The sequence below is a fragment of the Polistes canadensis genome, unplaced genomic scaffold (assembly GCF_001313835.1).
Source record: "Polistes canadensis isolate GaletaPanama2010 unplaced genomic scaffold, ASM131383v1 scaffold_10, whole genome shotgun sequence".
In the NCBI taxonomy this organism is placed as follows: domain Eukaryota; kingdom Metazoa; phylum Arthropoda; class Insecta; order Hymenoptera; family Vespidae; genus Polistes; species Polistes canadensis.
In genome coordinates, this window is record NW_014569557.1 from 763,428 (window position 1) to 788,718 (window position 25,291).

The 25,291-nt window shown below is 39.4% G+C and overlaps 1 protein-coding gene across 2 annotated transcripts; it reads left to right on the forward strand.

The window, feature by feature from the left end:
* Positions 1–11,192: 11,192 nt before the first annotated feature.
* Positions 11,193–25,060, forward strand: LOC106792831 (LIM/homeobox protein Lhx2-like). Of its 2 annotated transcripts, none has more exons than XM_014759360.1 (6): positions 11,193–12,652; positions 14,283–14,599; positions 16,794–16,967; positions 17,435–17,667; positions 22,326–22,561; positions 22,879–25,060. In XM_014759360.1, exons 2-6 carry the CDS (start codon positions 14,319–14,321, stop codon positions 23,131–23,133), a joined length of 1,179 nt encoding a protein of 392 aa, XP_014614846.1. In that variant the 5' UTR covers positions 11,193–12,652; positions 14,283–14,318; the 3' UTR covers positions 23,134–25,060. The 2 variants fall into 2 exon arrangements, with proteins under 2 accessions (XP_014614846.1, XP_014614853.1); XM_014759367.1 differs by having other exon boundaries at positions 11,193–11,360.
* The last annotated feature ends 231 nt before the right edge of the window (positions 25,061–25,291 follow it).

The window sequence follows — 25,291 nt, forward strand, 5'->3', positions numbered from 1 at the left end:
CCTCCTCCTCCTCCTCTTCTTCTTCTTCTTCTTCTTCTTCATCGTGTTTGCAAAGTCAGAACCGTCAGCTAGTCGTACGTCGAATAACCATAAAGTCTTATGCTTTATGCTGAAATCGTAGCTGGAAGTTGCTGCAACGCGTACTGTACGTGGGATTAAGATTGTCGGTGCTTTAATGGTGCCGAAGAGTGGTGCCGGACACTCGCTAAGACTCTCTCCTGGGATGTTCGCGAGATTACTGAATAAAACTTTACCCTTTTCGAAGGGATCTGAACGTCGAAGGAATCGTGTACCTTTGACGACGACAACGACAACGACAACGACAACGACTACACGACTACGAAGGACAGGAGGAAAAGGTAGCTGACGTATTTTCTTGTTTCTTTTTTTTTTTTATCAAAATAAAATACACAATAAAAATATAAAGAGCGAGAGAGAGAGAAAAGATAAGAAGAGAAAGAAAATAAAAAGAACACGTCTTCGTAATAATAGTTTTCTTTTGATATGGCCTTCTACAGTCGGTCACAAAAATATCCGGACACCAATATTGATTTGATATTTATATAATATTGCATTTCTCTGCACTCTCGTTCTCCTATCACCACTATAAATATTAAATTTACCCATATCGGCAAAAATAACGTCCATTCCATCAATTATTTTATTTAGAAATATATGTTTTAATAAACTGAAGTATTTTATTTCTGTTTATTGCATTAATATACGGTTTTCACTTGATTAATCTTCTGTACGGAACACTTTACCCACGTTTTCCGAATCAACTATTATACGTTCTTCCCATAGAATTGTATTTTTATATAGCACCGTTTTTGGAGCACTTGTCTGCGATTCTTTTTTCATTTTTCTAATAATGTCACGCGTGAAATTGATTTGCTCTTCATTTTGATATCATTTTTAAGTCCGCTACAGTACTGTTATTAATTTTAAAAAGACTTGAAATTTCGCGATACGATTTTCCCATTTTCTTGGTGGAAAATGATTAATACTGTCGCATAAAGAAACATCTGTTCTCATTGTTACGACTCATTTCTTTTTCAATAAATTTGAAACGCAATTAAAGAATACTCAACCACTGACTCTTCCTTTATATTACAAACATTATACTTATTTAACATTGTACTAATAATTTTCTGTAACTTGCACCAGTGTTAATATTATCTAACAATATTCCACAGTATATAATATTTTTTGGATCTACAAATTACCGACATCTACAATTCTTTTCCATTGTTGAAACAATTATATTATACGATAAATAAATATTTTACATATTTTTATTATTCATATATATATATAAATCATATACTCTATCCATAGCATAATATATAATTTTTATAATCATTTTTATATTTAATCAAAATAAAAACCATATATTAATATCAAATCTATACTGGTGTCCGAATATTTTCTTTGTCGACTGTACGATCGTTATCTTCTCCTTATTTATCGTACAAGATGTTTCTTACCGTACTTTACTCGTCATCGAGTCTTCGTTTGTGTGTCCGACGTAATAATAATCGCCGTTAAGGGTGCGAGCATCCACGGGAAAAGAGAGGGTGCGTGTGACAGCCATCGGAGGTGCGAATCGACCAGAAAAAGATGGGGGGCGTGGGGGGGGGGGAGGTATAGGGAGGAGACACCTCCTGGCTTGCTTCCGTCTGGATAAACACAAAGCTCCAAGCTTTTCTACGAGCCCTCTCACTCACTCACTCTCTCTCTCTCTCTCTTTCTTTCTTTTTTTCTTTCTCTTTTTCTCTTTCGATCTCCCACCTTTTCGATTAGTATGAAAGAGAAAGATGAAACGTTTCTTCAACTCGACGGCGGCATCCCTCTGATGTTGTCTCGTCTCGTTTAACAAGCCACCTTTCTCGCTTCTACCTAACACCTACGCAAACAATACGACAAACGACATATTTTTCAAGTGTCTCTCCTTCTTCTTCTTCTTCTTCTTTCAGATCGATCGCAAACATTTCCCCCATCTATTTTTAACATTTATTCTTTTTATTTTTTTTCATTTCTTTCCACCTACGAGCTGAAAATATCGATTATGTTTTTTTTAGAGGAGAAAAATTCTCATTCCTATTTTTTTCCAATTATTTTTTTCTGTCTGATATACCAAAGGTCGTATTGAGGTATACCTCTCTATACGAAATTATTAATTAACATGAGTAAAGTATTTCAAATAATTCACTGATAATAATATTTTCGTTTTGTCAAAAGAATCAAAACGTCAAAAACGTTTGTATATTTTGTTAAGATTTAAATTTGGTCGATCTATGTTTAATTGAAACACGTAAAGTAGCCCCCAATTAATTAATTTAAGGAAAAAACTAAAGAAAAATGTTTTTATTCCTGATTTTGTGTGGTCTCGCCTAAAAGTTATAAAGTTATTTCTTAAAATGGAAAGAAGAATTTTGATCATTTCGCGTAGACGATAGTTAACCAAGGAATTGCTCGTTTACGCTAAATAGGTAGTGTAAAGCGGTTATGGTCTATATACTCGTTCACGGTGATCCTGGTTACGATAAAGACGGAAGCTCAAATAAATCGCTGCGTCGCCATGGTAAAAGAAAGAAAGAAAGAAAGAAAGAAAGAATGAAAGAGAGTGAGAGAGAGAGAGAGAGAGACCGGATGCGAGCGAGCACCGAACGCGGAACGGCCGAAAGAGTAATGAGGATTTCATTTCTTCGCGTTACAACCGCCTTAGGTGTCTGGATCGCATTTTCAGGATCGTAAATATCACGGAAAGTCGAGGGAAAAAGGGACACGAATTTATGAGAAGGGAGAACGAGCCACGCGTTCTTCTACGTGTGTGTGTGTGTGTGAGTTCGTTCAGAATTTCTCTTTCTCTTTCTCGCATTTTTCTTTTTCCCTTCTTTTTCCTTCTGTTGTTTCTTTTTTTTTTCTTTGCATTTTTTTCTATCGTGTGAACGTCACGTGCGATGCATCGCTTAGCATAACAACGAGAACCATGAAATTAACATTTTTATATACGACGAACGAGAATATTCTCTCCTCCTTCCCAACTGCACCAACACCCGCCGCCCTCTTTCCACCCTCTCTCCCGCCATTAACTCTCCCTGCCCCCACCCTCCACCCCTCCAACCCCCAACCGTCCTTGTAGCACAAGTCTTGCCGATCTTACCGCGAATGCGATATTTCGAACGATACATATTCTAATGTTCGGGGGGATTTTGTTATCTTCTTGTTTTTTTTTCTTCCTTCGGCGCAGCTCGTTTTGTTTGTATTAATTAGATGAATATCGGATGCGTTTGTCGGTCCGCATACGATACGTATCTTATTTTAGCGAATATCTCCTTAAAGGAGTAGGAAGAAAATCATTTCGAATTAAAAAAAGATACGAATTTGAGCATACGAACCTTGTCTTCTCGTACGAAGGACGAACCAATTGAATTAATATCGAAATAACGAACCGTCGTTCTTCCTTTTTTCGTCTAACAATAAGCTCGAATTTTGATAAAGGTCAATTCGTTTTAAGGATTATTATTTAATGTTATAATATATATATGTAAAAATGTAAAAAAGATATTTTTTATTTTTTCATTCTTCTCCCTTTCTCTTCCCATCTCTCTCTCTCTCTCTTCCTTCCTTCCTTCTATCACCTTTTTTTATTTTTCACGGAAGAAATCCGTAGCCGCGTGCGCATCCTTTATTAAGGATAAAAAGCGTTGTACTGAGCTTGAATTTCCGAGTACTTACTTCCGTAATCAGACGAGATTAACGCTAATTGCGAGAGAATAGCAATTTTAATTGCGCTTCGCCGAAGCGTACCGCTCCGTTGGAACAGGGTCACCGATTGTTCTTTCCTATTTTTTTTTTCCTTTTTTTATTATTATTATTATTATTACTATCATCCTTATATCCTTCTCCTCTTTACTGTTCTATTTTATTTCGTTCATTCCTTTATTTAGAATAATTTAGTTATCAGGATGCATTTGCCGAATGAAAAGGGATGAAGTATTATCCTTAATCGCGAAAATCACGAAATTTCTTGCGAATGAAATCAAATTAACCCCTTTTTTTTCCCCCTCTTAATTCTACTCCTCAATCATATTCTTTATTTATTCGTTATATGTTTTTTTTTGTTTGTTCATGCGTCAGTGCAATCCGCAATGCATTTTTCATGAAATCGTTTGAAAAATCGGAAATATCTCGTTTAGACTAATAGCACCACCCCCTTCCGTCTGAATTCTACTCGTTAATCTTATTCTTTATAATATAATTGTATGTATATGTGTGTGTGTATGCGCGCACGTTCTTTCTTAAAGAAATCCGAGATGCACATTTTTCAGCTTCCATTTGCAGACAATCGACGTGGTAATCACAGGTTGGCCGCCGGAAGTTGGGAGGATATTCGCGCGCTCGTGATCAGATAAAACTCTTCTTCTGTGTTACCTTCCTTCTGCCTGACCTGCCACGTTTCTCTTATTCCATCTTGTGTCCGTTTCTATCTATCTTTGTCTTTTTTTTTTTTTTTTTTTCTTTTTCTTCTTTTCTGTTCTTTATTATTCGTCTTTCGGTACGCCTCCTCCGCAAAAGACTGACACGACCGTACGATGTGCGGCGCTTACAATGGAAACGAAGTTATACGAATGAACGAATGAACGAACGAATGAACGAACGAACGAACGAACGAAGAAGCGTGGCTTCCGCGTAAATGTTGAAGAGAGAAACGACGGATCGTTATCGCTTCGTCATCCAATTTCATATTCGCCGTAGCTGCCCGGAGAACCTCGCGCATTTTCGACGAATTAATTATCGCCTTCTCGTTGAGAAGAAGAAGAAGAAGAAGAAAAAGAAGAAGAAGAAGACAGATCAGATAGAAAAAGAGAAAGAATAAACGGAAAAAAAAAAAAACGTTTCAAAATCATCCGTGTGAACGGATTTCATTGTGTGAAGTCATATATCTTTTTCTTGAGAATAAACTTTCTCTATCGCGTTTCTTAATTCGATTGATCTGAGTATTATTAATTATTATTATTATTATTATTATTCGGTAACAAAAACAAAAATGATTTTCTAATCAGCAATACATTACGTTATGTTTGGTGATATCAATTTTGACATATTGGAATAAAATGTTCAGATAAATGTATATCGTTAAAGAGGTTTTATTTATGAATATAATTGAGTATTACTATATTTAAAATGTTATCGATTTATAATCGAAAAAAATGTTTTTTACGCTGATATATATATATTTTTATTTATAATTTATTTTTATTACTAAAGGAAAACCATAATAATTATACAACATTAATAAAAAAAAAGGAAAAACGCGCGTACGAAAAATAATAATTATTATTCAATTAAGTTTCCCCTGTAATAGAATCACATTTACGTATCAAAAAAAAGTACCCCTCAAAGAGTTATATTATAGTATAACAATTGAAATAATTGAAAAACCTTTGATTTAATCAATACCTTTCTAAAAGCTAAACGTTGAAAAGTTTATTAAGAGTACCTATACATTTACTTACCTTAAAATATATCTAATCGAAATAAAAAAAAATAATCGTAAAGTAACTTATATACGTATCTTCGATATGTTCGCTTTAGTAAGAGTTTCTTCTTGATATAGTCAAGGATCAGCTGTGTGAGGTTGAAAAGAGAACGGGGCCCGGAAGATCAGCGAGTACCCGTCTCCCGCGGGGAAACCTACCATTTATCCACGTCAGGCTCGTTCACCAACACGCCGTTCTTTCGTCGAGCCAACCGCGAAACACGACGACAACGACGAAGAAGACGAAGAAGAAGAAGACGACGACGAAGACGACGAGGAGGACAAGCAGGACGACGCGTCCTGCTTCCAACGAGGGGACCGCGTTTACTCGCGTGACGTTGTCCGCGCATAAATATACATACGTGCGTGTAGACGCGCTCCTTTAACCTCTTCCGTCTCCATTTTTTTAATACTTTTTTTCTTCCTTTTTATTCTACTTCTTCTTCTTCTTCTTTATTTTTTATTTAGTCTCTTCCTTTCTTTCTCTTTTTTTATCTTGCAGATTTAACATAAATAGTGAACTATATTTTGTATTATCTTTGACAGTTTCTTTCTTCAAGGTTTTTTTTATTCTTTTTTATTTGCTCGTTCGCAAAGATATCAGGTATAAAACGCAAGTATAACAGCGTAGTTTGTTCCGTGTTATATTGTCATTTGGAAATAATCGCAAATTAGGGGAATACAATTTTGTACTATATATGTAACAGTTATATCCAAATTTATGTTAGTTATATTATTGATGAGACCAGGTTTTATCAGATGATAGTCATAATTTTTATATCGTGTTTTGTAGAATATTGTATTGTAAGATGGTTAGGGTGTATTATAAAAATCTAATTATTAACTATTATCTTCCTGTAACTTATATATATATATGATCCAATATTATTTCGAAGACAAAAGTATTCGTATATTAACAATGTGGAAATATTATTACTGTATAATACTCAATACTACAAATATTATTACTATTGTACGAATACTTTTATCTCTAACTATATATATATATATATAACAAATAAGTAAATGGGCCATTGGTTGTACAAAAAAAAAAGAGACTGATGTAGACAAAAAAAATAATATTCATCGATAATTGATCCACGTAAAAGCTATAATCTGTTATAACGAGATCTCATTACTTTTACATTTAATCTCGAACTCGTATTCTATTTTATTCTAACTTCAAATAGTATTTCTCTCTCTTTCTCTCCCTCTCTCTCTTTTTCCTTATTTCTCTCTCTCTCTCTCTCTCGTTTTCTTTTTCTTACGTTAGACGACATGTACGGAGTAGACGCAGGAGATATCTTTCGACGTAACGAATACGAGGTAGAGAACGCACACGGAAGCAACGGTGCGAACCTTTTCCTTCTCTCTCTTTCTTTCTTTCTCTGTCGTTGTTTCTGTTAGTTTGTGTTAGTTGGTATTTGTACGAAGGGAGCGAGGAGGAGGAGGGAGGGGGGGCAGTCTTTTAGTACCACACGGCAGATTCACACTGAAAGACCGGCATCCTGCTGCTTGGGCGGCTGGCTGCGGATAGACGTCGCGATAAAACGCGGTTAACACGGAAATTAACCGTTATATCTTTGCACTTATTTACTCTTACACAAGGAGATAATCTAGCGAGGCGTGCACCGTATTTTACATAATGCAATCGGCCTACGCTAAGTTCGAGTGAATAGAAAAAAGCGGGGGAGAGGGGAGAGGAAAGGGGGTAGTGGTGGTGGTAGTTTAGAGATGTTTGACATTAACTGCATTTTTATAGATTTGATAAACCACTCGAGGAATTCTAACAATTTTTATGAGAATCTCTCTCTCTCTCTCTCTCTCTTTTTCTTTCTCTGGAAATAAGTGGAAAACTATTGAACGAAGTATTAACGATAATCGGTCTGATCTTTTACACCTAGGGGTTAAAAGGAAAATTAAACGAAGCTTGGATCGTTTGCACTTGTCGTAATTTTATTAATAATATTTTATACGAGAAGAGATAATTTAACAAGAAGTGCTAATATTTTTCTTTTTTCTCTTTTTTTTTTCTTCTTTTTTTTTTTTAGAATGATAAATGCGTTATGTAATAATTATGAATACTTAAGCTAACAATAAGCGTTTCGCGCGACTATTAATTAATGACAAAGTTCTTAAGTAATAGTAAACGTCGTACCGAATCGAATTTAAATGAACTCTTAATGTCATCTCTTCTAGTAGTATTATAACGAGTTAATTAATTCGTCAATCCTCCAATTACAAGATTAACGAAACGATATACATAAAAAGAAAATATAATAACTATGAGTAAGCAAAATTTCCCTGAGGATATAAAAAACATTTCAACGAACTTAGAATACGAGAGGTAAGGAAAGATGAAACTCTTGTTGCTTGGTGTATTTGGTTATTTTTGAAAAATTTCCTCTGGGAATCAAAGTGAAGGTAGAGGAGGATACTCTAAAGGAAAAAGTAACGAAATAAAAAGAAGAGATCATGCGTAAGCGTTAGAGAATAGTAAGAAAGAAGGAAAGGGGGAGAGATAGAAAGAGAGAGAGAGAGAAAAAGAGAGAGAGAGAGAGAAAGAGAGAGAGAAAGAAGAGTAGACTCGATGAGAGACCGCCAGATGACTCCCATTCTCGGTTGGCCGGTATGAAGGAAAGTTGGGATGCTGCAGCTGGTGGGACCAGTACCATCTCTCTCCATAGTTTTCTCTCCTTCTCTTCTGCGTACCGTCGCGTACGTGTCAGCCACGGATTCCACGTCGACCAATCGGACTACGGCTTTATCATCGTCCGCCACCGCCATTGGCCGGAACGGGCCGGTCTCTATCGAGCGGGCGTCGAGTCTGCTCGAGAGGCCGCGCCTTGCGGACCTTCAGCTTCATTCTATCTTTCTCTTTTTCTATCTTTCTCTTTTTCTATCTTTCTCACTCTATCATTTGCTCTCTCTCTCTCTCTCTCTCTCTATCTCTATCTCTTTTTCTCTATCTCTTTTGAAGGGGGTTAGCGTACCCTTTCTCGCCATCCCCGTTGAACTACCACTACTAGTCAAACCTCGATAGGAATAATAGAAAGAGACAGTCGAGTGAGAGGGTTGTTGAAGATTGATAAAGATAGTTATAGGGAGAGAGAGAGAGAGAGAGAGAGAGAGAGAGAGAGGAACCTTCTGAATCCAGAATGAACTTTCTTCTTCTTCCCCTTTTTCTTCTTTCTTACTCTTGTATTATTCTTATCTCTTTCTTACTTTAATACTTTGACTCCGTCTTCGTCTTACGCGCTAATAAAGCGCATCGCTCGCGTTGTCCGTAGCACAGCAACTTTGATAAGTTTCTCTTTTGATCGATCTGACGGTTTCTCGGCATCCCCAAGCAAGAGCTTCTTCTTCTTCTTTTTTTTCTTTTTCTTTTTCTTCTTTCTACTTAAGATAGCACGCGAGACCCCATCCGAGACGTTCTCTTCTTTTATTTTCCCATCTCATCTCTTTCTTCAATGAAAACTCGGAAATCTTCGAGGCGGTGGAACGCGTAAGAGGATTCGCCTCGAGGCCGAGCACGATTCTTTTTCTCGAAATTAAAAAGCTCCTCTTCGAAAGCCTTTGGATCTTCTTCTTCTTCTTCTTCTTCTTTTTCTTCTTCTCTTCCGACTGACTTCTTTTTTTATGTACTTTACATTTTTTACTCTCTTGCTTTATATTATATTCCTCTTTCCCTATTTCTTCTATCCACCCTTTTCAGTATTGCGGAATAATATTATCGATTGGAAGGAAGTATCTATATGGTAAGAAATAGAGTATGAGAGTCGAGAGAAAATAGTTAGAAACGCGTAAATGACATTTTTCCCATGCCGGTGCCACGCCTTTCTTGATCGTTCAACGAACCTAACGGCATGTCAAAGGTACGACGACTTTTTTCTTATCATCGTGAAAACTAGATGTCTCCTTTCCTCTTTCTTCTTTATTCTTCTTTATTTTACTTATTTTTATTTCTACTTCTACTAGTTTCATGACAATCAAGAAAGTGAAAGAAACGTAAAAGTAGCAGAAGGAATAAACGTGCTTTCGGAAAGAAACATGAGACCCTCCAAATATAGTCGCGACTACAATTACCACTACCAGTACTATTACTACTACTACTACTACTATTACTAGGAATACTAATACTACGTTAGTACGTTAAGAGAAAAGCAAATCTGGAAGAAGCACTCGTGAAAGAACAATACGCTCGACTACCGTACTCTTCGTTTACTTCGTTCGCAATTAAGAGACACTCGAGACAAGATGTTGCAAACAAGAATGATCGTGCTAACGTCCCTCCCCCCCCACACCTGAACTTATAAATTCGACTAAAATATTACTTAAATCGAATATTTTTATTTGTCCTTCTATCCCTTAAAGATTCGATTGAACAACCCCGTACGTTCGTTTATTTTTTACTTTCTTCCATTTCAAATCAAATAATGATAACGAACAGAACGAATATACCTATATAATATTAAGGGTAGTCTACTTTTAAATAAAAAAAACAATTACATTTTCTGAAATGATTTTAAATAGGTCGTGGGACTCGTCCAAAAGCAAAAACTTTGATAAAAAATTCGTCGTTAGGTATGGGTGAGAATCGTAGGTACTACCTACTTTAAAGGGAAGAAGAAGAAGAAAAAGAAAAAGAAGAAGAAGGTTCGTTATTCCTGAGAAAAGCGAATCTCTCGCGATTTTCGTTGGAATGATTTCGCTACGTTCTCGGGATAAACGAGCCTTGCCAACGCGAGAGTTGTTTCATAAAACGTTCTAAGCCACGGTCGCGGTCGAGCATTCATTATTCATGATTAGCGCCTCCAGCGTGTCGACATCGTTCTCAAAGCGTTTACCGTGCGTTCACATTTCACTCTCAATTAATTTGCAATCGGGGGATCTCAATGGGAAGAGAAAGAGAGAGACAGAATGAGAAAGAGATACAGAGAGAGAGAGAGAGAGAGAGAGAGAGAGGAATACTCGTGCTTGTAAAGAGAAATGACGTGACACGCGAATGGGTTTGTCGCGCGTCAGTCACGCATACACGTTTACAAATTGTTTCTTAAATATTCCCCTCCCTCCTGATCGAAAGAGATCCATCGCGTCTATACCCTCTAACATAAATTCGATTCAATCTTGTCAACCAAACTAACTATCTGAAATCATTTTTAGCATATATATATATATATATGTATATATATGTATATATTTTGTTTAAACAAACATAGAATCATCTCTCTTATTTAATACGACGAACGACAAGAATGATCATCTTCACGATCGATAACGATGATTGATGGAGGGATCTTTCGTTAGTTCGAAAATGAATCAAGGATGTTAAACGCATAGAGATAGAGAGAGTGAGAGAGAGAGAGAGAGGAATTCGACGTTACTACGACGGTCGACGTCGTAGAGCTGGCTGCCGTCGTTGCTGCTCGATGTTTGAGAGGGAGAAAGAGAGAGAGAAAAGGAGAGAGAGAGAGAGAGAGAGTGAGAGAGATATGCAGAGAGCGGTGAGACTGGGGGGGTACGCGCAAACGCGAGGGAAATAAATTGCAGGGCGCAAACGCGAAGGTTCCTAAAGCGTCTCCGCACCCCCTCCGAATGGTCGTCCGGCGAACCCCACCCCTGACATTTAGGTATATTCAAGAACGGTGGCAGCGTCGGGAACGTCAAGCCCTCTTTTCTCTCCTCTTGACGTCCGGCCCTGGGCCACGACGCCGCGGCCTCCACGGGCCAGGGGATCGCAATATTAACGAAAGTGACGGCGGATAGCGGTTTCCCTTCGCGTGCGCATAGACCACCAGCAAACCTCCGGCACACCGTACTTTTTTTTAACTGCTACACTTTTCCCATATCTATCGTAAGAACGCGTGCGCGCGCGCGCTCGCGCTCCTGCTGTTTCACTTGTTCGTTCGGTTCGGTTCGTTCGGTTCGTTCGTTCGGTTCGTTCGTTCGGTTCGTTCGTTCACTCGCTCGCACCCCCCTCGAACCCCAACTTGGATCGCATTTCGCGCTATCGCTGCTCCTCTATTCTTTTTCTTCCTCCTCCTCCTCCTTTTACACATCCTTCTACTCCTCCTCCTTCGCTTTCTCGTACAGACGCGACTTCTCTTTGTCCTATACGCCTTTCAGTTCTCTCCTTCCGTTCCGTACTCTTCGAACAAGCTGAACCTTTCTTCTTCGTTCCCCTCTCTCCCCCTCCGCCCGCCCGCCCGCCCGCCTCGCCTAACCTCGCCCCCACGTCGGTGATTGCAGTTCGATTGCAGTGATCGTTCGTTACTTTTTTTTCTTCCCGGTTGATTCTATTTTTTATTGGTTTCCTTTTGGGAGAACAAGAAAGAAAGAGAGAGAAGAGGAAGAAGAAAAAAAGAAATAAGGATCGTGTGAACCAACGCAAGGATCCTGTTCAACGCCAAAGAAGAAGATACTACTTGCTACCTACGACTTCGTGCCACGATTTCTCCTTTACCGCTACCCTCAACCCCCCATTCCCTCCCCAGCTCCCACCACCTCATCCTCTCATCCTTTCTGGTGGACAGTGTTTTTTTTGCTCGTATCAAGAACGAAGGGCTTTAACACTTTTTGGTGATATCTCTTAAGAATCTTGTGCTACGACTTTACGCAAAGATGCTATCGAGCTATGCTCGACGTGACCGACGGAAGAAATCCGCTTAAGTTTATCCTGCCAATGGTGCAGAAGTCTCCGGTTAAGTTTTATTTGAAAATCGACGTACGCGTCTAACTCGCGAACGAATGAATTTCGAAGTTCCATTTTTTTTTATTCTTACAAGTCGAAGACGCAATTTTTCTCACAAAGTGTCCGTCGTACGAGGCAGTCTTTGAACTCAAACCGGAGAGGCTAAAGTTCTTCTTCTTCTTCTTCTTCTTCTTCTTCTTCGAGAGTTCTCTTGGTGATTTATCGGAAGGATAAATTCGCGTCGATCGGCCACGTCGTTCTCTCTTTCTCTCTCTCTCTCTCTCTCTTTCTCTTTCTCTTTCTTTCTGTCTTTCTCTCTGCAACGACACGATCGGAGCGTCGGACGACAGCATCAACGGCGGCAAGAGAACCGGCGGAATCCACCGCCGCGTTTCCAGCTGGTTAACCGAGCTCAGGTAGGTAAGAACGCATCGGAAGAGAAGCCGACGATCATTAAAATTTCTCAAAGACCGAGGGCTGCTTTTACGCCGGGGAATGACAGAGAGAATCCAGGACGAAGTGTGACACGGAACGAAGCCACGAACTACTACTCGTCCTACTTCCCAGAACGCCTCAGAGAGATCGGACTCTCTTCCCTTTTGCTTAAAAGTCCTTGACAGTGTCCGGGCACGAAGATTTTTCATTTTTTAACTTACATTATTTTGCTTCTTTACGCGCGTAACGGTGATTAATTTAATACGACGCGAACTACCAACACGGGATTATCGATTGGATTAAATATTAAATTGTCAATAGTGTATATACATTAAAATATCTGATCAAAAGTTACTCGTCATCGAATCATCGATTCGTTTTCTTTTCTTTTCTTTTCTTTTCGTTAGGAACGAGAAATCATTTGTCTTTATATTTTACTCTCACTCTCTCTTTCTCTTGCATCGTTTCACTTTATATCGGACAACACCTGTCAATGAAAAAAAAGAGAACAATAAAAAACGTGAAGGAAAAAAGAAAAAGTAAGGAATTAACAAGAGAAAAGAGGAAAATAAAAATATAAATAAAAGAAAAAGGAAAAAAAAAGAAAGAAGCAACGAGAGAAATCCTTTTTATTTCCCGGCGGCGGAAGGCGTCAGCTTCTTCGTAACAAGGTGTACAGTGATTCCAGGCAATGTCACCTTCCATTTAACTCGCGGAAATCACGTGCAGCCGGCGCTCGTAAAGGACGCTGAGTTATTGTGGCGATCCGCAAGGTTCTACTAATTAGCTCGCGGCCGATTCGAAACTGAGCGAGCAAGCGAGCAAGCAAGCGAGCGAACGAACGAACGAACGAACGAACGAACGAAAGAACGAACGAACGAGCGAGTGAGTGTACGAGTAAGAGAAAGAGAGAGAGAAAGAGAGAAACCTCTACCCCGGGAGTCATTCATTAACGGGACAGCAGTCACGAATTGTTTTCATTCATTGGTTCTTGCGTGTGCTACTAAGAAGTGTGTCCTGAATGAACGTAGTCGTTCACCCGTTCCTCCGAGGGTTCGAGTCCTTGACACGACTGACAATTTTTAAGGGAAATAGATATTTTAACGCGTATATATAAAACGAGATAATCATATTTTTATTTATATATTTTTTATACAAATATATATAGAGAGATATATTTAATCGTCGGGTGCAATAATATCTGAGATCCGTGTACGTAAAGCCTATCTATCGTTCTCTCTCTCTTTCTACGTTTCATCGGTTTTTCCAGTATAATCAATATCGGTCGCGAATCCGCATAGAGAGAGAGAGAGAGAGAGAGAGAGAGAGAGAGAGAGAGAGAGAGAGAGAGAGAGAGAGAGAGAGTTTGAAAGCTCGGGAATGTACGTGAAAATAAATAAAATGAAATACGGCAGTGTGCTAGTCTTCTTTGATGAGTGCGTATCGGGAAACGATAGAGTCGGAGCCGGATGATCAAATTGAATGATGCGAAAAAAAAAGAAAATAGAGAGAAAGAAATAAAATAAATATAACAAAAGAGAGATAGATAAATAGAGATAGAGAAAGAGGGAAACGGAAATGGATCGGCGATGTCGTTGATGGTGTTTGCAGAATGTACTGGTGGAGACAGCGCTGGGTCATGGCGAGATGCTGAAGGAAGTCGGCTGCGGAAGTAGTACTCCCCCTGCTGGGGATGGTGCTTTGAACAGCAACCGTCCGGTTGGCACGGCGGAGAGCAACAGTTCAGATAGCACCCTTGGCTGCGGTGGGTGCGGAAGGGAGATAGCTGAACGTTGGTACCTAAAGGCAGCCGATCGTGCCTGGCACTGCGGTTGTCTTCGTTGCGGTCACTGCCGGATGCCTCTCGCCGGCGAACGCACTTGTTTCGCTAGGGACGGCAACATTTACTGCAAAGAGGATTACTACAGGTTAGCTTTATTCCCTTGGCTAAGAAGATTACGTCGCTCTCCTTGTTCCTAAAGTCCATCCAAAGTTAAACTTCAGAAAGAAGAGAGAATAGGTATGCATTTTTTTATATCCCTTAAGGGCTTCCTTAGTATATAGAAATACCTTTCTTCTTGATAGATATTCTTTTTCATTTTATTTATAAGAATGAAAAGAAAAATCTGTTACATCTTTTTAATCGTAGAAATAACTCAGCAAACGTGATACGATTGTTCGATGAGCAGTACTCTGTTAGTTAGTTCCCAGCACCAACAACAACAGCAGCAGCAGGAACATGTTTGATTCTCTTCGAAAGATATTATCCATCGATTTAATATGGATTTAAGATGAAAACAAAGTTCCGAGTAGCCTAGCTTAACTTTATCGAAGAGTATATCACCGAACGCGCGCGGAATTTAAGGTTCGGGCTTGGATATCCACCGCACCCTAGAGACACCCATTAGTATAGATTTTGTGTGGTCCGGAGGAAGTCGAAGTTGGTAGGAGGAGGTAGGGGAAGGAGGGAGGTTGGGAGGTTGGCCAAGCTTTTGGGACATACGGGTGTGGGACAGAAGTGACGCTCCTATGCAAATTCGAAGCTACCCCAATAAATACTGAAATGCGAAAGCATACGTAGAAAACAGGAACGGGCCAAAGGAAAGAGAGAAAGGAAAGAAGAATGGGGACCGAAACCGAATCTTGCATCGCCTTTCGCGAACCATTATCCTCGATAATTCGCCGTATAATGTTTCCATGAGCAACTTCCACGTTGCTTTGTTTCTATTCGCGAACAAAGTGAATCTTCCACTTTGGTCAAGTAGATCCGGAATAAACGGATCTAATATTTTCGTGCTTTTGTAAATATCATCGAGTTATAATGCAAAGATGATCGTAATGTTTTTTTAAGTTTAAATAATAAGAATAGTGTTTTATCTCAAATTAAATCGAACGCTAGATTGTTGTATTGAAAGATAATTCGATCGTTGTTGTAGTTGTTGTTGTTGTTGTTGTTCTTGTTCTTGTTGTTATGCCACAGTAAAGTTGTACTTACGCGATAATATATCCAGAATTCCACGCAAGGGAGGAAGAAGAACGTCCGGTATCTCTCCGGTAGTTTCTGCTTCGTTAGGGAAGAACAGAACGGCCTCCCATGCAATATGCAACGATCCAGATCCAGGCCACCCCCTTTGTCTCTCTCTTTCCCTCCTTCTCTCTCTCTCTCTCTCACCCTCTTCCTCTTTGCTGTTTCTTCTTCGTTTCTCTTTCTCTTTCTTTCTTTTCCTCTAGTTCGTTCTCTTTCTGTTGTTCGCGCTTCGGAAACTATTATAACGCGTGCCTTCTTATGTTTCGATCGTTGCTACGTGATATGGGCATTGCCAAGAATCGACTCTTTTCCTATCTAGGTCTAGCCTTTTTCTATTAACGAGAACATACGCGTTTAGTTACTGGTTCCTTGTGTGCCAATTTTGGTGTGCCGTTTCAAATGCTGGAGGTCGCTCGCATGACGAATACGCGAGAATACGATTTGTAAAATCGAGCCAACTCGATGCACGGTTTCGTAACTACTCTTTCGACGTGTACGTGACTAACTCGGTACTTTTGTAAAAACTCATTAAATTTTCTACTCTTACGAAGAAATTAATTTTAATCGGATGTGAAATTTTGTTCTTTACCGTTCAAAGTTAAAATACGATTGTTATATTTTATTGGATCGATATTTTTAATAAACGATCGATATTATTACACAACCGTGTGACATTTATTATTATTTATAATTGAATTTATGTTTCTATTTGAATGCAGTAATCATCAAGGTGTCGGCAGACTATTCGCGATATTATCGAACGACGACGTTTAACGCACGACTGCATAACAGGGACGAGCAGAATGCAGATAGGCTAAACTATGATCTCGTATATCTTTCCAAACGTATGAAATATTAACCATTGTTCGATAAATACATTTTCCTCGACAATTGACATCTTCTTCCTTCGTTTGTCAATTATTCATTGCTTACGATGTAGAAATGATCCCCCTACGGAATCCTTAATAACGACTTATCCTAAATATCAAACTCAAAGAAACACTTATTGATTTATCATATAATGTCGTAGAGAAAATAAATAAGAATGATTATGAAAAAATTTGTAAAAACATACGTTTAATTAATCGTTACAGATTGTTCGCGGTATCGAGATGTTCCCGGTGCCGTGCTGGGATCTTTCCTTCGGAGCTGGTGATGAGAGCACGGGACCTGGTCTACCACGTGGCCTGCTTTACTTGCGCTTCCTGCGGTATACCATTGAACAAAGGCGATCATTTTGGGCAGAGAGACGGCTTGGTATATTGTAGGTGAGATAAATACGAGCCCGATGATTAGCGTTATCCAAAGGCCGTCTCTTTGTTATCAACGAGTTCGACCGACGAGACCGAGATCGTAGATCGGAGAAACGGCCCCGATCAATTGACAGACAGTGATCACGCACGACGCTCCTCGCGTGCTGCCGGATCGGATCGTCTTGACGGATCGATTATTTTCATAAGTTCGATTATGATGAGATCGTATTCGTTTGGTCGATCGTTTACGATGTTGTTCGTGATTATTAGTAGTGTATATGAGAAAGGAAGACGGAGAGAGAGAAGGGAAAAGAAAATAATAATAAAAAGAAAAAGAAAAATAAAAAGAAAAAGAAAAAGAAAAAAGACTTGTAAGTAAGTTTGGCGATCGTCTCGTCGAACGAACTCGGTAAGATAACGAAGGCTCGCGAATCGAATACTCGACAGCAAGGTTCACGAATGACGAGCTCGTCGATCCCAAGACCGCACTACGAGTTGCTTTGCTGCGCCGGGGATTACGGAAGCGGCACTGGCAGCATCGACGACATCGGTTCGCCGGGAGTCTCGCCGCTTCCGGCTTATTACAGCACGGCCGAGCAGAGTCCGATCGCGTCCTCGGGAACGGTACAGAAGGGAAGACCAAGGAAGAGGAAACTTTCCGAAGTCACCGGGTCCGAGCTTCCTGTTACGATGAGGCTGGCCGCCGGAGCGCTGGGTGAGCGAATCTCCGACAATCTTCGATCATTCGCCTAATCCCCCTGTATACACATATACATACATACGTTGCATTATTCTTAAAATCTAATAATAATTATACAAATTTTCTAACGCTAATAAGAAAATAACAAATATAGTTTTGAACGTAGGCCGTAACTTGTCTATCTTGACGCTTGTTATTGTTTATACAAACAAATCTCGACACCTGCAAAATAATCTACTCGTTCCGACTACGAACGTCTCTGAACTCGTTCGTAACAATAAATGCATACATATTACTAATCCATGAAAGTGAAATCAAATGGACCGTTCCTTCCATTTAACGAGACAATTACGATAAACAATTCATGCAAATACATATATACATACATACATACATACTTTGTATAATCGTCGAGAGATCATGTAACGAGACTAACCGATGAAAGCTTCGCGACGACCTAATCGTAAATGTCGATGTTAGAGAGGGATATACCCTAATTGGACCGGATGGTAAATAGGGGTTGCTTTCAAATGTCGGCCTTAAAACCATAGGAACACGTGGTGTAGGTACGCACTCTATATCCGCGTCGAGTCTCCTTCTTCTCCCCACTCTCTCTCCCTCTCTCTCTAATATCCTACATATACTCGTTCGTTCGTTCATTCGTTCGTTCGCGTATTCGAGCAGGTTAGTCGAGGGAGTTGCATTATTTGCCGAGCAATGAGCATAATGGCTCGTTCCTTAGGCGCGCAAACATTTGCACGAGCTTTCGAGAATCGGCAAGTACGAATCGCGAGATTCGTTCGCACTTGCCTCGTTAACCGTACGCCGTAACGTTCTTTATTCCTTCCCCCTCGGCCTCTTTTTCTTTCTCCCATCGACACACGGAATTCTTTAATAAATTCTCGCACGCTACGCAGCTGTTTTCTACGATTCCACTCATCGGATATTCTCTTTAATCTCGTTGCAACGAATGAATCGCATTTTTAATTCTTTATATATTTCGTATTTCAAATGCGACCGAGTCTCCAAACGTAGTTTCTAACGAAGCCGACACGCGTTACAACGATCTTTCTTTTTCTATTTCTTTTTGTTTTTATTCTTTTTTTTTTTTTCGCGTTGCATTTTACAATACGCGAACCATATACGATCCCACGCTATTCTACATCATTTCGTTGTACTTTTTTTGTTTGCTTTTTTGCGTTGTCGTTGAGTTGCGTTGCGTTGCGTTGCGTTCGCTGATTTTTCAGTTGACTTTTCTTAACGGTGAAACGATAAATTAACTATCGAAAAGGATCTCGAGAATACGAGAGCGCCAATAATTATTCTCTCTTAGAATATATCGTCCTGATTTCGTTCCTTCGATTGCCACTTTCTCGCATCTTTACGATTTCACGAAACGGCGAAAGCAAACTTGACTTTGCTCGAGTTTAGAGTCTCGTTCGTGAGAAGAGATGTCTATGTGTACGTGTACATATATACATATATACATACGCGTGATTCTCAGTTATTTTATAATCGACGTGCGATCAGAGCAAAGGAGGATCGCTCTCGGACTACCGGTTGGAATTTACGACCAACAGCCATAAAATCGTCCATGAAGTTCTCCCTGTTGCGGCTTTAAGAGAAAGAGAAAGAATAAAAGAAAAAGAGAAAAGAGAGAAGGGAAAGAGAAAGATAGGGTGGGAACCAGCCGACTTGTCCCCGTCAGGACTCCTCTCCCGGCGTTTTATTGTCCTTATATATAATTGGGACACTTTTTGCTTCGTTCGAGAGATTTCGAATTATCCCGTCTGGATGTCTCTCCCCTGATTCTCGACGGTCGGCAAATCCTTGAAAACGCGTCGACGTTCCCGCGACAGATCGAAAGAATCGAGAGGAGAGAAGGAGAAAGGTGGTATGATTCTTTCTCCTTCGATACCGTCATCATCATCATCATCATCATCATCATCATCATCTTTTCACCTTTTTCTTCATCCCATTCGTTTTCGTCAAGGTCGTTTAAGAAATTTACACTTAAGGATGATCTAATCCTTCTCCTCTTACGTATTTAATCGGTAGACAAAAAAAGAGATAACAGAAAATAAGATAGAAAAGGGAAGATAAGTTGAGAGTTAAAAACGGAAGAGAGACGAGGTAGTAGGATTAAAAGGAATGAAAGAAAAAAAAAAGAAAAAAGAAGAAATAGAGAAAGAAATCTCACACACGACGCTAAACTTGTTCGGTAAAGATTTTCTACTCGATCGGGCATGGAACGTCGCGCTTACGCAACGTCCCGACAACTCGCGACGAACGCTTTCGTTTTTCTCCACGTCTTCGCCTCGGCCATTCTTGGCGATGCCAGTAGAAAAGAGAAAAAGAGAGAGAGAGAGAGAGAGAGAGAGTAAATCCATTCGCGTTTCCGATAAAAATCAGCGAGTCCAGGTAAACCATTAACGTCGTTAACGACGCGTCTTTACAATCCGGTGGATCGATGACGTTTTTCAAGAACCACGTGGACGAAAACTTTTGCCGAAAACGTGAAAGAGGAAGAGAAATAATATTGACTGGAGGAAGTACGATCGTTCGATCGATCGAGATCAGATCGATGGATCGGAACGATCGAAGCTTGTGCACTCTTCCTAGATATAGAAGGAAAGACACAAAGAGAGAGAGAGAGAGAAAGAGAACGATTTATCGGCAGATCGAGTCTCGTCTCCTTAATCGCGAATCTACGACGACTCTCGATACTTTTTTCTTTCTATCTTTCTCGCATACCAGCTTGGTACATATATATATCTATAGCTCTTTCTCTATCTTTGTACGAGCACATCGTCGATCTAAACAGATTTCGCTCGCATACGTCTGCGACCGATTGCACGCGGTTACGCTCGACGAAAGAAGAAGAAGAAGAAGAAGAAGAAGAAGAAGAAGAATAAGAGGAAGAAGAGAAGAACTGAAAGAGAGATAGAAAGAAAGAGAGAGAGTGAGAGAGAGAAAACGGCTAGGGGGCATACGCGGACAGTGACAGATGGGTATCGGCACGGAGATGCATCGATTGGCCGATCTGCCCGGAAAAGAATGCTGTCGCGGCCAATACGTGGCCACTGCTAGCAGAATGGCCGGCCGTCCACAATGCCGGCTCGTTCAACTTTTTTTTTATACCCTCTACCGTTCTTCTGTCTTCTTATTCTTCTTATTCTTATTCTTATTCTTATTTTCTTTCTCTCTTTCTACTTATCTCTCATTCTCTTTCTCTTTTTCTCTTTCGTATCTACCTTTTACCGCTTGCTTTCTCTTTTGCGCCCTTCTAACCTCCGCCTTGACAAATTGTAATCTCATTCTTGTACAATGAAATCTTCGAATCCTTTCAGCTTCCCTTTTCTCTCACGTACGATCGTGAGTAAAACGCGAGAAGAATATGAACATTTAACTTTCGGATGCATTCCGTTCGATTCCTATATGGAGAACGGGAAAAGGATAAGAGATCGTTCACCTTTATCTCTCTCTCTCTCTCTCTCTCGCTCCCTTTTTCATTCTCGCGTAAGAAAAACGATATTCGCGGTGAGAATTCTTCTCTATCTCGTTTTCTCTCTCTCTCTCTCTCTCTTTCTTTCTTTTTCTTTCCTTCTTTTATTTCTTTTATTTCTCTTTCCCTTTCGCGATGCTCAGAGATCGTCGAACGCGAGGGAATGGAAGTTCGGAACAATAAACAGTAATGGCGGATACGTGCTCGGGGATTTACTTCTGGGATATCCTCCCCCTCTACCGAACCTTCCACCGAACCCTCCGCAGATCCGAGCCCTTCGTGGCCGAGGCCACCACCACCACCACCAGCACCAGCACCACCACCACTAGCATTGGCAGCACCACCACGAGCTATCTTTCCTCGTCGTTGGAACCCGTTCTTTCTCTCGATCGAATTCAATGGTTACCCTCGTCGTCTTATTTATTGGATGCGTTTCTTCGCTCCGCCGGTGCGCAACAATCGCGACTCTCTTCGATGGCACAGAACGCGAGTCTCTTCCCCCTCATTCCCCTCTTCCTCTTGTTCTTACTCCTTGCCAGTCTCCCCCGCTCCCCCTCCCCCCGTTTTGGTTGTTGCTGCTCCCTCGATACCTACATACTTTTTTGCCTTGTCCCGTTCGACGACGGAGCACGTTCGACGGAAAAATGAATTCGTTCGTTCCGATCCTTCGGCCGAAGTCTTTCTTCGGTCGGGGAACGAGGAGAAAATACGGTTTCGCGACATCGTCGACCAGTTTCGATTCCATCCAACGGATTTATGCGACTTCCAATCCCCGTTCCAGATTCTACTCGGTCGATTCCCACCTTCCTTCCTCGATTCCGATCAAAGTTGATTTCACAAAACGATAGGAAATAACGTTGAGCAATAACGATAAATGGAATGAACTGGTCTAAAGGATATTATTTTTTCAATCTGAATTTTATTAGTATTTTTTGGATGGTATAATAATGGTTTAAAGGATTTGTCATTTAAATTGATTTTTATTATCGTATATTTGTAAAATATATAATAATAGGACGTCGTGCGAGAGAATACGAGTTTCATTTGATTCTAGATAAATCGATAAGTGTGTAAAGCATTGATAAATATATATATTTATATGTATATATTTAATCGGTCGGCCCAGTGATAGATGGAAAGCATCTTGTTGTCCGTCTCGTTGTTTCAGAATTACTACATCCGACCGAATTATCATCGTCGATGGAATCGCTCGCGGCGTACGACGCATCCGTAGGCTCGCCCGGACCCGTTCATCAGAGCCAAAGAACGAAACGCATGCGTACGAGCTTCAAGCATCATCAGCTGAGAACTATGAAGAACTACTTCGCGATAAACCAGAATCCAGATGCTAAAGATCTGAAGCAATTGGCGCAGAAGACGGGTCTCTCGAAGAGGGTGCTTCAGGTGAGAAGGGGACGATCGCGATTGCGGTACGTCCGTAATTTCATTCGATCGTACGGGGGTGCTCGAGATTAAAGAAATACAACAACAAAAAAAGAATATCGAAGTGAGAATAAGAATTAAATTAAATTAAATTAAATTAAAAAAAAGGGCATTCAAGCGTAAAATATTTGATTCGTTTCTTTGGTGATAAGAGGAGTGTTTGAAAATTGTACTCGTTAAAAATATACGTTCCTTGAGAAATAATAAGGGAAAAAATCTAATTTCGCGTATTACGAAGAAAAAGGTCGACATTTGTAGATATAATACTTTCCACGCAGGTATGGTTCCAAAACGCACGCGCAAAATGGCGGCGGAATATGATGCGGCAAGAGGGTAGCGGAGCAAGCAGTAACGTTGGTTGTCCTGGTACTCCGGTGTCATCGAGTACAGCAGGTTCACCAAACGTCGCTCCGCCCGTTAGCATCCTAGGTGACAGTAACAGCATGCCCTCGACCTCGATGGAAGAGTTGCACGCCCTTCATCATTTGCATTCCGGTGTTTCCTCTCAGGTCTCTTTTTCCGATCTCTACTGACGACGGCTTGAGATGGAGGAAGACGGTTATAGTACCCTCTCCAGCCATCTTGGATGAGAAAACGTCAAGGAAGAAGATACGGACTTCTCTCTTTTTTTTTTTTTTCTTATCATCGAAGGACGTTAACGTCCAATTAGTGAAAACTCCTGATGATAACGGTCAAGGATACTCGTGGAAATCCTTTATTATTTATCATTCTTCGAATACATTTTTTGAACCAAAAAAAAAAAAAAAAAAAGAAAAGAAAACCCCATCGACAAAATTATTCACGAAGAAATTGAATTTTCGTTTAAAATAAATAAACAGAGATATAGAGAAGTCTTTATCGTTGACTCGGGAAAATTCTTATAGAAAAAAAGGAGAAGAGACGAGAGATTAGCTTTAAAAGATAAGTGATAATAACCATAGTTCCATGCACATTTTAATTACCAAAGGGTTTCTAAACGATAGTCACTCTCTCTCTGTCTCTCTCTCTCTCTCTCTCTTTCTCTCTCTCTCTCTCTCTCGTGGAAAACGTACTCCTGTTTAAGTACTTAGATGTGAGAGAGAAACGCCATTAGAACACGATTAACGATCATCGACGAATAAATTCATTCTCTCAAATAGAACCTCGATATTAATTATTTCTAATTATTATCGAATACATCAAGAATCCCGATAAAAAAAAAATGTTAACGAATTTTTCCTACATGGATAAATGAAATTTAATTATTTTCGTTCGTACGTGTTCAATTCGGCGACAACGAGTAAAAATTCGGCATTTTTCTGACCAATTTTCGTTCGTCACATCTTCCTCTTTTATTTTTTATTTATTTTTCTTCGTAAAAAAAAAAAAAGAATTATTTGAGAGACGTCGAGACGTCGTTTAGCAAACACGTTACGGTAATATCGGATCGAACGTGTGTTATAGTTGAAAAGTAAAAAAGTCGATAAAGAAAGTAGAGAAAAAGTTTTGCATATAATAGAAATGTGACGAAGACGAGAGAAATAAAAATAAAAATAAGAAAGAAAAAAAAAAAGAAAAAGAAAGAAAACCTTTTGATAAATAATAACGATCGACGGTTAAACTTAGGGAAAAAAAAAATAATGTCTTAACAGCGTTCCTCTCCTCGTGCCAAAGTGTAGCTGCTAAGATTAGGGAGAATTTCACGAGCCGTTCGAATTCAATAGATTACAAGCGATATATTTTTTCAAGAAAGTTGTCGGCAACAACCAGTCAGACACTTCCCGATCGTCGATCGTACGATCGTTCGTTCGTTCGTTCGTTCGTTCGTTCGTTCTTCTTCCGGCTTTTCAAATCGCATTTGAATAAGCGAGAAAATAAATAATATAAAGAAAAAGAAAAAGAAAAGGAAGAAGAAGAGAAATTTCTCGATCTTATCAGAAATAAATCGACAAGTTCGATTTATCGGTTTAACGATATACTAAATCGATCGACGTTTCGAGGAAGCGTTCACATTCCAGGTCTGTCTTTGAATCCGAACGTAAGTACGGCTCTGACCACTGCTCAAACAGTTGATGTATATTAGAAGCAAAACAGAACAAAAATTGATGCAAACATTTTTAGAAGAAGAAGAAAAAACACGGAAAATAATTTTAGATAGAATCCGACGTTTTGTATCTATAAACGAAGGAAACAAATAATTTAAATAAAATCGAGATAATCGTTAGATCGATCGCCCGATTTTTTATTCGTTATTTGGCGACACTTCCTACAGAGAAAAAAAAAAAGAAAAGATAAATAAATAGAAATAAAAAACGTCTTGCATCGAATAAAAGAGCCGAATTGAAGTCGTGCGTTTTAGGTACTACTTGCGCGTAGCGTTTAGCGACGATTAATGTGCGTCTGAACTTCGTAAAAAAAAAAAAAAAAGATGAACCAGTTTACGATATGGTTTAACGAAAGTAAAATTAAAAAAAAAAAAAAGAAATTGTATAGACAAATTAATGTGCTACCTTCGAGTGCAACTATTATCGTATAATAATGATATTAATAATAATAATAACATTAATAATAATAATATTAATAATAATAATTAATAATAATAATAATATTAATAACAATAATATAATAAATAGTTACATACATAAATACACGCATCCTGACTCGTATTATTTCTAATTTTTAACCCATTTTCGATATTTCCCCCGATGATTA

What these genes read in the sequence shown, in the direction of transcription:
- LOC106792831 (XM_014759360.1), top strand. Translation starts at nt 14,319, where the DNA reads ATGCTGAAGGAAGTCGGCTGCGGAAGTAGTACTCCCCCTGCTGGGGAT. An exon ending in TGCAAAGAGGATTACTACAG is followed by an intron (nt 14,600 to 16,793) that starts GTTAGCTTTATT and finishes TAATCGTTACAG; the next exon opens with ATTGTTCGCGGTATCGAGAT. An exon ending in TCTCGAAGAGGGTGCTTCAG is followed by an intron (nt 22,562 to 22,878) that starts GTGAGAAGGGGA and finishes CTTTCCACGCAG; the next exon opens with GTATGGTTCCAAAACGCACG.